Below are 16219 nucleotides of genomic sequence, written 5' to 3' on the forward strand. Positions count from 1 at the left end.
GTAAACCACATTTCTCTATCCCAAATAATAACAGGTTTAAAGCTATAATATGAAGCTGAGCAAGACCAGTGGAGCTGAGCAAAGACGGTCACACTCAAGCCTTTGCACTTATATGAAAGTTAATCCTTTGTCCACTGTTAAGTCTATGTTTACAAATTCTTCCATAATAATTTAGATAAGCCTCATAGTTCTGATCCTCTGCAGTAGATCAGTAGCATTTTGCATTCTGTCAATACAGGGAAGCCGTAAGAGGAAACTCAAACGATTTGCATGGAAAAGATGAGTAACATGTATGAGCTCTTTTATTGTATCCAAACAAGCTGCCACTGTGAGAATTAAAACCACATACATACACAAATAAGGAAGGCTATGAAAAGCTGGCTGTTATATCAAACAAACTCTCCCAGTCTGGCCACTTTCAATCTATTACAGTCACATGACGCTTCCTAGGGTTTTGTGTTAGGTAAATGCCTCCTACCCTGCCCTTCGCACAAGCACTTTAGGGGCCTTCAGAGTTACACACATCTGTAGAACACCTTCTGTCATGAAGGATGTTAATGTTATTTTACCTGTGTATAACTGAAGTGGGACAACTTAAAAGCTGACAGTCTCACAGGTAAAGAGAGCTAGGTCCCAATACTAGGCAGATCAATACTCACATGACTTTTTTTTTCTCATTTAAAAAAAGAAAAAAGGGGGGTGGGGCTTTTGAGAACATGTTTCACATAATGTTCAGCCTGTTGGGCCAGCAAGCATTTGTTTAACACACATTACAATGTGATAATATGATAAGGACAAAAAGTTTCACAGTGCATCTCTTTCCTTCATTAACTTCACTTGACAGCGGTTTTATTCTTTGATATGTGGTAGCAGAAATCATTGAGCAAACAGCACTTGACCCCACTCTGCTCCAAGTACTACTGTTTTTGTTTTTCCTCCACAGTCTTTCCATTTGATCAGAGCAGTGCAGCTGTGCATGTACAGATCAAGTTAACAGCAGCTTAAACATTTTGTAATATAACCCATTTGCACTGACAACATATAGTGACGTACAGTCATTCTCAGCAGAGAACAAAGTCACGCTCCCGTTTTGTGAACTGTAATCTGAGCCTTTCTATTAAATGTTTGGTAGCCGGACCAGCTGCATGTGCGGGTAAGTGCATTTGAACCCATTCCTTTAAAGCTGTTTGCAAAGTGCAGTCTCAGTGTAGTAGGATTTACTGACATTTTGCCACTCGTTTCATCTTGTGTGTCTCTTCTGCTCAACATCGCAGGTAGAACAAAGTATACAACGACTTCTTCCTTCTCTGCGGGGGAAGCTCAGGAACACAGGAGTCTTATTTTTACTGGTTTAAAATTAGAAGTGCAAGTTATGCACTGACATAAAGTGAATTACTACACAAGACTTATTTTAAATTGAGTAAAAGTAAAGAGTAAGATATGAGTCTGTTACTCAGCTCATACTTGTCTACACATCTGAATGGCAAATTGAATAAGTGGGGTATTTAAGTCGCTTTAGCCTCTGTACAGCTGCTGCTGCCACCTCTGCAAGCTCGTTTGAACTCCACCTCCAACCCAGCTCCTCCTTTCCATGCTGGGTTTGAAATAATCCACGTCATGTCTGCTGCTCTCTTCTGTATATGCATGAGTATGAATGCTCCTGTCTCACAACAAATGAATGCAGAGAGAAAAGCTATTTTACTCGCCTGTAGTTGTCTTGAGTGAAATGCACACAAACAGAGGCACCTCAGCTCTGAACAATTATGAAAAGGTTTCATTTAGAGATCTATATAAAGAACTACACAATATGGCATTACAGTATATAATTTGAGACAATTTTAAAAACGGGCTGGGGGGGAAAAAAAAGACACTTTGCAGCAGAAAATCATGAAACTCTTCATATTACCAGACTCTTCATTTGAGACAAGCCTCAACTGAAGCATCTTTTGCTTCCTGTTTGTCAGTCAGAGCGACTTTACTTTCATTTTAGGCAAATGAACTGCATGTACAGCAGAATTTAAATCAAGCGAGACTGTGGTCAAATTCAATCGTTTCTACTTTTTCTTCCAACAATCAGCCTGATCAAACATGTATGGATTACATGTAATGCCAAATTTTCACCAAGAGGCACAAAAATACTCTTGATATTGGCAAACATGATCTTCTTAACCGCATCAAAATGCCATGCTCTAATAATATTGTTTGGAATGCCAAACTAGGCGCTCCAGCATGCTTAAGATAAAACACAGTGCTTGGTGCGGTTTGCATCACTTGCAGTTCCCCTGCTCAAATGTACTTTGTTGTTCTTATGAACAAGTTCATTTTTGTTCTCTTTGGCCACATATATCAACCGATTTGAGTCGGTGTTACTGTTAGAACCACAACGTTATCCCACAACTCATGTATAAAAAGGAAACCACAAAATGGTGAGTGGATGGGGAGTCTTATAGTACTATTTTAAAATTAATTGTAACTCCCAGAAGCAATTTCATTCTAGTGTCCAAATATGTATCTAATACTGGGATATCTTTTGCCTTCTGCATTCCAAATCTATGACATAAAATATGAACTAATAAAAGCTGCTTGTGACTGTTTACCTTTAAGCAGAAGCAATGGGGACTGCCGTGCAACCACAGTATTGTGCCTAATAGACCGTGTGTTTTGGGAGTATCAAGGCAAACAAGTTCTTCAACCCTCTGCAGTGTGTCTGGATGCTGGAAAACCAAACTGACTGCTATACTTGGCTATTCTAACAATGAAGGGCCCTCAGTTTATGAAATGCTCCCTTCTATAGTATTCATCACAGTGACAGATGACACCACTGGCTTGCTTTAGCTCTACATTAAAATAACTCAGTTGGGTTTTCCACATCATTCATTTGAGATGGCAAAATCAAATCACATTTTTTCCCCCTTGTCTTATGCTGCTGACTATATAGTTAAAGCTGTCATCCTCTTCAGTACAATATTAACAACAGCAATGCTTGGATAGAAATATTAAAGCAGAAAGTGAGAGCAGCACTTACTGGGTCCCAAACTCTAACACTGGAGGCTGAAAATGCAAAGCCTTCCCATTCTCCTGCATATACGGGGAGGAGCTGTTGATCAAAAGAAAAACAAGCAAAAACAAACTGTTACCATTTGTGCATTTTGACTGAACACAGAAAAGTTGCAAAGCTCATAAACAATTGTTTAGGATCTTCAAAAACTGTAGATCAAAGAAAAAAAGACTATTTTAAATGAATAACTGTGAGTGTTTGTCAGATTTAGTGACAAGTGAAAGATATGATGAGTAAGCAATCAATACTTCTAAAAATACGTCTGCAGATGCAGAAGTCATTGTTGCTTCTGTAAAGTGCAAATACAGATATACTTTTTGTAAACAAAGACATTTATTGCACTCGTCCTCATGGACATTATTCATTTTATTTTTATTTATACCCCATAATATAAATATCTTTGACTATTTTCTTATTGACAGTACGGAGCTTGAGTACCACCAAATTATTACATCTGAGTTTTGGAAAACAAGCATTTTTTTTTTGTTGTCATTTGGTCACAAACTGTTTTTTCCAAAACCTGGGCTCATGCTGAACTCTGAACGTTATCATATCTGAAGACAAAGTTCATCCCTGACAGCAGAACAACAAAGTATTTATACACATAAAAACCGCGACTCTAAAGCTCTGCTACAAGGACCAAAGTTAAACACCAAAAAAGTAAGGAAGGGAGAGTGACACTGCTATTTTACAGCCATCTTATCAGTAAAGCCAACGCCCTCAAAATAATGGCAACAGTGCCCGTGAGCAATGAATTTTATGTCCACAAGATACATCGCACATCCCGCTGTATGCTGAAAAACAAAACAGCATAGTTCAGATCATATACATCTTTAATTTACCTCAGTTTACTATACTTCTGTAGCTCTATCCTGAGCTAGGCAACATGTTTTCATTCTGTTGTGCATTGTTTGCTCTCCAGACTAAATGACTGAGTCATTTCGTCAAAAGAAAAAAAAGCATCCAGCTTATATTAGTAAATATATGGAAGCTAAATCTTTTATAGCCCCAAATAATGACTGTAACACCAACAAAATACACTGCCAAGTGTACGTACAGTAAACAATGCAGGAGAGTAATACTGAAAATGGTCAATTCATACAGCAACTACTGTCCTTCAGCGATACTTCCTTATACGCACACACACCAACTGGGCAAGCTAGATTTTGTTAGAGATACACAAAAGGGGTGGCATCTTCTGCTGGCCATTGTAGCTAGAGAGAATATCTCACAAACTGCTAGTTATGTTAGTACCAGTTCCTCATATCAGTCACCGATGGCCATCTACCACAACTACTTATAGTATTATGGGGTCTGCTATCACAGCACGAAAGCATGGGTGCAGGAGAGGAAGTGACTGAGCTGCTGGTGTGGCCACATTCTAAGTCTCACGACACAGCTAGAGGTGGAAGACGCTCACTTCTATATAAGGGCAACATATGTGCTAATACACAACAGACCAAATGAAAACCACTTTGTAAGCAGCGCAGAGCTGTGTTGTGTATCTGATGTCAGAAAATGGGCCGTCACTAAAAACACCACAAGGATAACAAAGAATTTTTAAGGCACGCGTTTATTTTCTCTTTAAAAGTAACAAGTACTTTGACTGAGTCTGGATCTGCTCTTTTTCTGATGTCAAGCCTCTTCTCACAGATCTGACTCAGTGTTAGCGTAATTTTTGTTTGTCCTTGACTGCTCTTTTTAAAGGTGAACAGATTAATAACTCTTAAAGCTATTTTTTTAAAGAAAAAAATGATGATGAAGTAACAGGTCTACTGGGACACCAAGATATCCACAAGGCATTTCTCTCTCCCGGAAATCATGGGATTTGGGATTTTGGGGGTTACTAAAAGGGGTTACTAATTTTGGGGTTACTAATTTTGGACTTGGGGAATACGTTTTAATATAAGCAAAGTTCAGAACAAATGGCGCACAGTCAAAGCAAGAGGACCCTGTGCAAAAATGATCACACACTGAAGATGGCCACGGTTTACAGGAAGGTCTGTACCTTTGGTTTTGGTGTTTGGTGAACAGTGTTTACTGCTGAGTGGAAAAATTACAAACTTAACATGCTATGTTGTTGAAAAAAGCCATGATTGATTTTACACTCAGGTCCACTACACTTTTATACACAGGTAGCTGAAGAGAAACAGGTGAAATAACAAATCTGCTCTTAAGGAACTGTTTATCTTGTCTACTCTACCCTCTGGCCAATCAGTAGGTGCAAAGAGAAGGATATGTAAACAACAACAGTTTATTTCAGACTAAACAACGCCCAGTATTCATAACGGGTGTTGGAGTTTGCAAAAGGTCACAAATATAAATATAAAAAGGCACCAACTCTGTCGAACACCATTTTCATTGGCCGATACAAACGTTGTGATCATACAAGTCATTTGACAGTAAAATGGAAAATCAGGAAATCTGATGCTGTACTTGTTAAAACAGAAGATACAAAAACATCCCAAGTGTGAAAAAATGCTCCCCCCAACTTGACTAAACCGGCAATGATACAGCTATCAACCAGTGTGAATAAATAGATGGACATACAATTTCATAATTACCAGCAATGTTCTGCATGAATGTATTAAACGAGTAAACGGGAGGGAAAATAAAATTATTGGTTCTGCTGGTCCAGTCCTCTTAAAAACCACATTCAGACCCCATAAAATTAGCTCTTTATGATTATCAACATATCAGCAGAGCACAGTAATTGTGATAACTGAAGAATTCAGATGCTACACCTTCTCTTGAAGGTGGTGTAGCAATACAGTGACACTTCTGAAAACGTTTCACAGAGAAACACGTGCAAATGGATGTCAAGTAAATACTGAGTTAAAGAAAGAATGAAGGCACAAATATAATAAAAAAAAAAAAAAAAACACAGATGAACTGGCTGTGGCTTGTTCAGAGGAACAGTGCCTATTGCATTACATAATAAGGGCTTCCCTCTCACGTTCAGTATAGCTCTAATTGTTTATTGATTTCTAGCCCGTTAAACAGTATCATCTCAGTCTTAGAGTGGAAAAACTGTGTGTGGGTGATTGTATGAGGGGTCAAATGTGAAAGGGAAATGAGGTTGTGTGCTTGTACAGAGGAGTCCCGTGCTATGGCTAGCATTGTTGTTTCAAGCTCAACAGTTTCACCACATTCATATAATTAAAAGCACACTTCTCTACTGACTCGGAATAAAAGACCACCTGCAGAACAATGTTAACTTCTGCAAAAATTCTGAACAAATGTTAAAACGCAAAGTGAAACACACTCCTCGCTCTGTAGTGGTGAGTAGTGTCAGGCTTCGTTCAGATCTTCAAAGGTTAGCTGGGGGCTTTTACCTTGTCATGTGCATTAGGAACTTGGAATTTGCTGTAAATTCAAAAGCAGCTGCCCATGAAGAAAAACCCAGCCTCTTAACAAGCACACCACAGAGCTGTAGTCTCAGGGTTCTGTCCACTGCCACAGTACAAAAATAACAAGTTATGTTTGGTGCTATTTGAGCTCTTGGATATAACTCAAATAAAGTCAGTGTTAGGCTAGCAGTGACCTGAGCCACGCTCCAGGGAAAGGGTTAGGACTAGACAAGGGTTTAGATCAACTTTATTCACAGACGTGTGAACTGACAATGACGTTAAATCCACATGCCACAGTATTAACAGTATACCTCGATAAAGCATTATCATAAATGATCCTGGTGGAGAATAAAGTAAAAAGGCCTAAAAAGAGAAGGATGTAGGACTAAGATATTTTGACGCACAAGAGCACAGACAGAGATATCATTAACCTCTGCATATGCTGCCTGCTTTGCTCTTTAGGCTGGGAGAGGGTGACGGCAGGCCTGGCAAGTGCCTGATAACCCAGGCACGAGAGGCCTCACGGCTCAGGAGGTCTTGAGGTCAACCAGAACTGCAAAGCCTCTTTTGCTTCTCACCTCTCAAGATTTAAAAATAGTCGTATTCCCACACTGTTCACCAACTGCTGTCTACATGCAAATCACATTAACCTCAAGATGCTTGTCAATTTAAAACAGCTACAGATTTAGTCTTTCACGTTTATGAAAGCTGGCATTGGCTAAAAGCTATTTATTTTAACAAAAGGTTTTAGTGATAATGTTTTTTAATAATCAACACTGACTGCATGATATAAAAATACATTTATTTTGATATTACTAAATTAATTAAGTTGCCTGCTAAACTCCATATGTGGTCTATTCAGACACTTTCTATTGCAAATATTAAATGAATTTACTAAACTACTGCATGCTGATGCTGACGAGTGCACTGAAATGTCTCTGTGGTAAGGTAGCATCAAAATCAACCCAATATTAAAATGGTACAAAGAATTGAGAATTTCTTCAACCTGACAACCAATTACAAACGATTTGATCAAGTACCTTGCATATTCCACAAACATTTCTCCTGGTTTTCCTTTTTGGATCTTTCAAATAAATATGATGATTCCCATTTAGAAGCAATCTGTCATTCCGAAACAGAAAGACTATGTTTATATGACCAAAGTAGCACTAGTATCTTTTAAATTTGTGTTCTATTGATATCCAATCATATGCAGCATGCATGTATCTTTTCTTTCTTTGCAAACCCTTCCTTCTCTCCATTTTTTCCTCCTTACTCCCAAACTCATATCAGGGACCTTGCTTTAGGTTCCAAGAAAACGAAAAATGCTTCTAGTTGTGCCAGTAAAATAATCACTTTGAGTAAAGACAGGAAGAAAACACCTTTCTGGGAACATTGGACTGCCATGTATCTGACTCTCTTTGCATGAGTGCAAACCAAAGAATGTGCAGGACAGAGGCCAGATATGCTGTCATAAACGCATTAGCTCCACAAAGCAGCCTTAGAAGGTTTCTTTTTTTTGAGAGAAAAACAGAAAGTACTTTCTCATTTGATTCATTCAAACTAAACTGCTACAATGAGCTCACCATCCACAGTGAGTTTGACTAGACCGTCTGCTCCCAGCAAACAAAACCCATTCAGAGACCGTGACAGAGAAAACATGTACGCCTTTTTCAAAACACGCAGATAATTCAAGAAATCAGGGATCATGAGACTGGGTTAGGAACACACTGATAAGCAGAACAAATAATGGAACAGTTATCAAAAAAATCTTATCTTTTAAGGCAGGAAACACTGCCTTAAAGATAATTAGTACAGTCTCAGAGATTGTATTGAACCAGCATAGGCACTAGAGATTTTACTGACATTTATTCTGCTCAACAATTATTTTTGGAAAGATAACCAAGAAGGCTAAGGCAAGAAAATATTTACAAGTGCAATTGAACATGCCTCAAGATTGCTCCGTTTCTGAGCAGCCATCAACACCACTAGCCTGATAGTGAGCAACACTATGAGCTGTTGAGATTCTGAAGAAAACGTCTATTTTTCCAACCAGTTTTAAGCAGGAACAGAAACAGATGGGAAAGACAGAGCTCCCCTCCTTTTTCTTTCAAGGAGTTCTAAAATTAGGCAGGAATTTGGTTCTGTGCCCCTGTAACGCACGCCCCCAAACTCTCTCCATCACACCCCCTCACTCACCAAAATAAACAACACAGCCTGCATGCAGGCAAAGACTTTAAGCTAGTTACACTGAAACCACACTGCATCATTTGTCTGTGTGAAGAGAAAAAACACGTCACCCAGCAGCTACAGTTTAACGCTGCATATTACACAAATCCCTTGACGCAACATCTTTAAATATAGAGCGTACAGTAGAATTTAAATTTGCACCCTGCTAAAGAAACCCTTATGTATGACAAGATCTCTATGTAGGTTTGTTATTTGTTGGTCATCATGCGTCTTGTTGGCAAGTCTCTACCTAGGTATTTAGTTTTAGCTGATAAGCTTACCTGCCCTCGAGTGGAAGACCCTCTTTTCTTCGCTCCTTCTCCACCTGAAATTTGATGGAAAAAAACAAAAACAAAACATGAACCAATTTGCATCAAATTTGATTTTACTGTGAATCTGGAACAGTCAGTGGAAACTTAAAATGGCATTAGAGCTTGTGCATCCTGGCTCTAACCTCATGTCTGCCAGTGTTGGTGGACTGTCATGCAGTTCTTAGAATAGGGCAATAAGAATCTGCTTTATGGATGACTACATCTTCTCTCTACTAAAAAGGGCGTTTTATGTCTGAACTCATCTTTACAATGGACCCCCCTCAATCTACACACAATACTTCATCCACAGTGACAATGCAAAAATGATGTCCTTGCACAGAAATATCCCATTTAAGTAGGTATTCACACTTGAGCTTATGTGTATCCTAAGATCGCCCTGAAGATGTGCTTCAACTTGTTAAGACCTCATGTGCCCCTAATTCAATTCACTGAATAATCTGGGAAGGACACTGTTTGCCTATAAGGTCTCAAAGCTGATAAAGTAAGTCATAGTGAAAACTAAGCCATGACCCAGCCTTGAAATATTTACGCAGACCTGTGAAACAGGACTGTTTCCAAAGACTAATTTGAGGAATGATACAATGTCAGCACCATTATAAGTTTCCAGATCATGTTAGCCTCCATCATTCTCACAGGGAAGATATTTGTAAGCAGAGTCTTCATAGACTTGAGCACACAACCAAACTGATTAATTGGAATTGAGAATGATGAACTTCAGTTTGACAATGAAGATCATCTAGACTTCCTTTGTAATGCTGGGAGGACCTTATAGAAAGACAAACAATGGTGCAGCACTCACCAATCAGATGGTAAAAGAAACTATACATAACTAAGTCACAAAACAACCCACAGGGGGGCTCGTCTCAAGACACCTGAATAAATCAGATCATGAAAAGCAAAATCCTCAGGTAGCCATGGCTAAATAGTCTGAATAGTAAACCTTTTCCACCTAATGTTAGGTAGTTAATTTGTGGGTTTGACCATCAATTGAACTGTTTAATTGGCACTGAACACTACACCGTCTGAGAAAGTATGATTATACATAAGTAACATAAGTAACAGTCTTTTCTAATTCTGTTTTGTTCAGTTTACCGCAGGGCTCGCAAAATCGCTAGTCAACAGGGTGATATTCACAGGTGGGCAGACGTGAGCAGGTGAGGTACTGGAGCCTCGAAGAGGTTTGCCCACAGGAAGCGAAGATAAGAGTTACTGAGATAATCCTTGACTAATCAAAGAAAAATTGGCAGATAAGTCGACGACTAAACTGATCTTTAGTTGCAGCCCTAATATACACATAAAAATGATTTTGGTGTATTCCAATTTCTGTGAACTTATACTGTCAGCATTAACAATAATCTTTTAAAGGTTTTCTCTTTTTCTTTTTTTTAACTTAAACTGATCCATGTTCATGATAAAACACTGACTGTTTATATAACTTTCAAAATCTGCACACATTTTCAGGATCATCAAATCAAATCAATTCAAATCACTTGTATTGTCACATCACATGTGCAGGTACATTGGTAGAGCACATGTGAGTGAAATTCTTGTGTGCGAGCTTCACAAGCAACAGAGTTGTGCAAAATACAATAACATAAACAGGCAAAATATACGAATGGCTAAATCTGAAACTAATAAATATATGTACAATATATAATAGTATATGCAAAAAAAAATTTTTCTGGATGTGTATACTAAATGTTTTTCTACGTGTGTGTGTGTGTGTGTATACACATATTTTAAAATTAAATAGAGTCAACAATAAATAAAATATATAAAAATATACAGAGTTGAGACATGTGCAAAAAAGTGGCATTAATGTACAGTGTGGAGTGCATAATGTTGAAGTTCCAGTAGTGGAGGTGAGGTGTCTATGACGTGTTCAGCAGTCTGATGGCCTGATGGAAGAAGCTGTCTCTCAGTCTGCTGGTACGGGACCGATGCTGCAGAACCTCCTTCCTGATGGAAGCAGTCTGAACAGTTTATGGCTGGGGTGACTGGAGTCCTTGATGATCCTCCCCGCTTTCCTCAGGCACCGCTTCCTGTAGATGTCTTGGAGGGAGGGAAGCTCACCTCCAATTATCAGTTCAGAGCACCGCACTACTCTCTGGAGAGCTTTGCGGTTGTAGGCAGTGCTGTTGCCATACCAGGTGGTGATGCATCCAGTGAGGATGCTCTCAATGGCACAGTGATAGAAGGTCCTGAGGATGCGGGGGCTCATGCCGAATCTTTTCAGTCTCCTGAGAAAGAAGAGGCGCTGTTGCTCCTTCTTCACTGTTTTGTTTATGTGTACTGACCACATAAGATCCTCAGCCAGATGTACACCAAGGAACCGGAAGCTGCTCACTCTCTCCACAGCAGCGCCGTTGATGGTGATGGGGGTGTGTACTTCTCTGCACCTCCGGAAGTCCACTATCAACTCCTTTGTCTTTGCGACGTTGAGGGTGAGATGGTTGTCTTGACACCAGTGGGTCAGGGCGCATCTATGCCCACCCAGTTAAATTAATAAAGTACCGCAGACTACATCAGTTCAAATGATTCCCGTTTGCAGCTAATAAATATCACACACAAATAACGGGAACCAAACGTGGACAACACAAAAACGCAGGAATATCTCTGAACAACTGAGTTCAGCTCAGATTTGCCGGTCACATCCTTCTGCTACCGGACCCGAGACCTGCCCATGTTGCGGTTCTGTGGAACCCGAAGAATGGAAAGAGACGGCAAGGAAGACCCAAAATAACATGGAGGAGGACTTTCCTTGAAGATTTACGCTCAGCCGAACTGTCATGGGATGAAGCAAAAACTGCTGCGATGGACCGAGTTCAATGGCACTCTCTTGTCGCCCAATGCGCCGATCGGTGCGGGAGGGTCTAAGTAAGTTGGTGGCATTTAACAAAACGTCACTTTTTTTAAAAAGTAGGAAATGCATTAGCAGATTTAGAATTGAACTGTAGAAGACCTGACCATTACAGCTGATTGTAAAATAACATGGGACAACTTGAATGGCGTTCTAAAAGAAATTTTTGAAGGATCCTTTAACAGATTTAAAAATGTCTTATCTGCACAAAAACTGGTTCCTATTTGTATCATATTGGCAACCAAAAACCCATAAGCGAAATTTAAATGCTTTACAAGCAATGGATATAGAACACTATTAATCACCATGAAAAACAACTATGCTCTTTAATTCTTCTTTTTCTGATGTACACATAGGTTTCCTGCAGAATAAAAAGCATGCTACCAGTCATTCCTTCCAGTATTACATTTGTGTGAAGTAGGAATCTAGTTACCCAAAACATTTCCCATGTACTAAGCACTGTTTTATGGTAACAGTAGTGATGGGAATATTTAACTGAAAGCTGTTACTTCTGTAACAGATCTAACCCCGATTTCTGTAATAAAGATGTGTAATATGCTCTGCATGCTCAGGGTAACAAAGGCCCGTGTCACCATAACATGAGGAAATCCTTACAAGTGCAACACTTCCTTGGTCCTATTTTGAAAGTTCACTTGCTGATAAGGGAGTGCCCTAGGTCTTCCTACCTCATATTTTACTGTCCTACTGGCTCAGTAGCTAGGCTTCTTTTCTGGCAGGTTCAATAATTTAGGTGGCGATGGGAGTCCTTGTCTTTACATTCTAAAGTAAGCTGGAGGGCCACTCTAACCAGAACCTGCAGCAAAGGGAGAAATGGTTCATGTGCTGCTAAGTAGAGCTCACCAAGGACGCAAAGCACAACAAGGACTACTCTCAGCAGCTGCAGTCTGAGACAGTGGATTGGAGTTAACGTGCTGGATGAGAGGCTAACCGAACGACAGCTGATTCATTTCTTAGATATTTTCCCCCCCTCTTCTGCTATTTGCAGAAGTTGAACATACATACTGAATTATTTAATAACTGTGAAACTGCATGAGTCTTCTTTCAAGACAGATATGTACATAAACATATTGCCATTGCAAAAACAGCCCTGGGCAAGACATTGAAGCTAAAATTAGTCACAATGGAAGTTAGATCCACAGCTATTATTGTGCAAGTTTCTGGTGTTCTTCCAAATAGGCAATTTTTAAAGCAATTGATGTTTCATGCATAGTGCTCAAGCACAGTATAAATTTGTGTAAATAAAATAAAATAAAATTCAGCTATAAGAGAAAAATGCAGAAATTTCCATTAAATGATGTAAGGCAGACATATTGCCTTCGCTGCACACGGACCAGTGAAGCCACAAAAAGCCCTGGGGTGTGTGTGAGTGGGTGAACAAGAAACACTGTAAATTGCTTTGTAGAACTGCTAAGGGTAAAAACGCTTCATAACAGCCGACCATTTAACCACATAAACCTTTCCCCAGCATAGCAGAAACTACAGGCCTCAGCCTGAAAAGCTCCAGCTGATGTAAATTTCTTTCAAGAACTCAAACACCTTTAATAGTTCAACTAAATGAAACAAAAATAATTTCACTAGAGTGTGCACAACAATAAAATAAAAGCTTATGCTGCTCACTGCAGCAGCTGAGCTGACAAAGCACGAAAAGGAATATTCACAAGCACAGCAGCAGTGTTTGTAAACGATGAGTGCAGAAATGACAAAACCCAAACAGGAAGATGAAGCAGATAAAACTGCAATTTAAAATTACCAGGGAACTTCAACCAATATCATTAGACCTGAAGCCAATATAAACACGTGACCCATAAAGCATGTTAATGGTTACAAAAAGCACAAGCAAAGGAAACATGCAGCATTTACTGCAAGTATTACAGGAATGTATTTACAGCCCAGATTTGATTCTGACGATATATCTGCACATATGACACTGCATCTCCAGCATCACTACTTCAGTGAGCCCACAGCACTGGGGTAGAAGATAGACATCCATGTTATGCTCTGTTTCACATAGCTCATGTAACTGAGACAATCGCTCCATCCAATACTACATATGACACTCAACAATGTCAACAAGCCAGTCACCTGCTAACTGATCTGCAAGGTAGGGGTAAGTGTGGAAAAACAAAACACAAAAGAAACATCAAATTCCTCCCCTCGGCATATGAATTATTTATCAGCGTATACAACTCACACTAAGAACTATCTGCAATGCTGAATCAACTGCTTCGGTGTTATCTCTGGTCTTTGGCAATTACCGTAGGGTGCACACCACAAAGCAAGCTTGTAAAAAGTATACTATACAGTGGCAAAAATAAACTCTCTGCAAATGTTTCTGTGCAAAGGAGGCCGGCTTTTAATCTTTTAATTGAACACAAAAGAATAATATTGAACTCTTTAAAAAAAAAGAAAGGGTATGCAAATAGTTTAGTTTGCATCTAGTTTTTCACCTAAAGCAGCCAAACTCTCAACACTGTCTCCTTGCAGAGTTTTTCAGGAAAAATGCCACACACCCCTTTCAGGTAACCTGACAAGCCAGCTGGTGACTTCATGATAGGTTTATCAGTAAACACCGAACTTGTGCTGTTTACCCTTGCTCTTGCCTCACAATTATATAATAATCACAAACACCCAAACACCTCATTGAAAATGACTGGAAGTACTTAAAAAAACCCAACAACAACAAAAAAGAACTGCATAACCTAGACTAAAATGTGTGAACCACAAAGCCGGAAGCAACTGCGAAGAAGTCTTCAGGCTGTCAGCGTGTGTTACTAACTGAACTCCACAATGGATAGCACGTACAAAAGAAAATAAGGAGGAGCCACATGACAGGTGACCTCCCGCTCTGCCTTCACTTTGGAGTTGTTTAATGAACTGTGACTACTAGCAAGATAACTTTTCTTGATAACTGTGTTGACAAAATCGTGGCTGGGTATTGACGAGTTTTTCCCTCTCAAACACACCCAAATCAGTCTGCAAACTGAGTCCAAAAACATCGGTGATGCTTTAACCCACACGTGTTCACTCATGCTGTCTGATGAGCTTCTTCTTCTTTTTTTTTTTTTTTTTGGGAAGTGTGCACATAAAGAGGCAAATACAAACACAGCCATTAGAAGGCACCTACCTGAAGCGGGACTAATGGCTCTGCATCCTCTGGTTGCCAGACCTCGACCACGCTGGGTGATATCTGACTCAGAGCTTTGTAGGGAACAAGAAATCAAATTAACAGTTAGGTGCTGCCCTGAGAAACTGGGCAACATGGAAAACAACACACTCTGGTGGAAATGCATCCAAAGCACCCGAAAAGATAATAATTATAACATAAGTAATTAAACCTGCCAAGCCACAGTAGCATCATCTCTTATTACGAATGAATCAAGGGAAACTGAGTGGGCGAGAATGACAGGCAAGTGAGGAAATGAAGCCTCACAAAGGCTGTTTGCTAGCTGCTTGTTTAGCTGGGGGTTAGCTCGGTGGCTAACGAACTTGGGGAAACATCTCCCCTGCTGCTGCAGTAAACACGACTGTATGGTCATGTAAAGGGCAGCTTACAACACCGCGTAGATTTATTACAGTAACAGCCGCTAAGTGGACGTTCAAAGTCTCGACAACCCGCTACTTCCATGTCTGAGCAACTCAGTTTCGTTAAATCAAACAGCAGAGGGGAATTGGAAGCTAGCAAGAACTCACATTAGCGGGGTGATAAAGCACTAGCTACAAACCTCTCCCGAGTAAAAACAAAAGAAAAATAAAAACACCACTTTAACTTTTATTTTCATTATTTCTCATACACTTAGACTGGCTGTGGACATTTCAACTCGTTTCTCGTCTTCCACAATAACAGCCTAGCAAAATTAAAGCACATTTCTTCTTTTTTTTTCTCTGCAACGGTCGCGTGAACGTACCAGCCCCCCAAAGCGGAAAATAAAGACGAGAATAACAAACCTTGGAGCTGAGCACCTCCGTGCTGGACGCAGGGTAAAAGTAACTGTAGTATTCCTAGTAGTATATTGATCCACGTTTTCCTGTGACAGTGGCTGCCTTGGTGGAAGTCTTGTAGCCCCGCCATGCTGCCCGCTCTGCTAGCAGCCTGCCTTGTGTTTCGCTGCGTTGGTCTTTCTTTCTCTCAGCAAGCAGAAGCAGCAGCAGTTCCCTCCCTCTCTCCCTCCCCGCCTGCTCAAGCAGGCTACAGGCACTGCAGCGAGGCACGAGGTAGAAAGCCAACAAATACCATTAAAAAATAATAACAAGTCTTTATGCAACCCTACATAAAACTGTAAAGTAGCCGAATACTCGAGGTGAAACAACTGATCAAACGCTGTATTGAATCAAATGCTGATATTTCTGACTAGCTTTAGTTAAGAGCTGC

At 39.8% G+C, this 16219-nt stretch overlaps 1 protein-coding gene across 2 annotated transcripts in view; it reads right to left on the reverse strand.

The window, feature by feature from the left end:
• Window positions 1-15987, reverse strand: part of tmem131l (transmembrane 131 like) — a 31713-nt gene extending 15726 nt beyond the window's left edge. The window contains exons 1-4 of one of the 2 annotated variants that reach the window (XM_085458887.1): window positions 15796-15987; window positions 14975-15048; window positions 8919-8962; window positions 3026-3097 (exon numbers count right to left, since the gene is read on the reverse strand). In XM_085458887.1, coding sequence (XP_085315013.1) covers window positions 3026-3097; window positions 8919-8962; window positions 14975-15048; window positions 15796-15919 — 314 coding nt within the window. In that variant the 5' untranslated portion in view covers window positions 15920-15987. Of the gene's footprint in view, window positions 1-1225; window positions 1810-3025; window positions 3098-8918; window positions 8963-14974; window positions 15049-15795 lie in introns of those variants that run through there. The other variant, XM_085458888.1, reaches the window with a different exon arrangement.
• Between the last annotated feature and the right edge of the window lie 232 nt (window positions 15988-16219).

The sequence above is a fragment of the Copadichromis virginalis genome, linkage group LG6 (genome assembly GCF_057382275.1).
Source record: "Copadichromis virginalis isolate Kocher_CV1m ecotype Utaka linkage group LG6, C_Virginalis_male_GT1.1, whole genome shotgun sequence".
Classification (NCBI taxonomy): Eukaryota; Metazoa; Chordata; class Actinopteri; order Cichliformes; family Cichlidae; genus Copadichromis; species Copadichromis virginalis.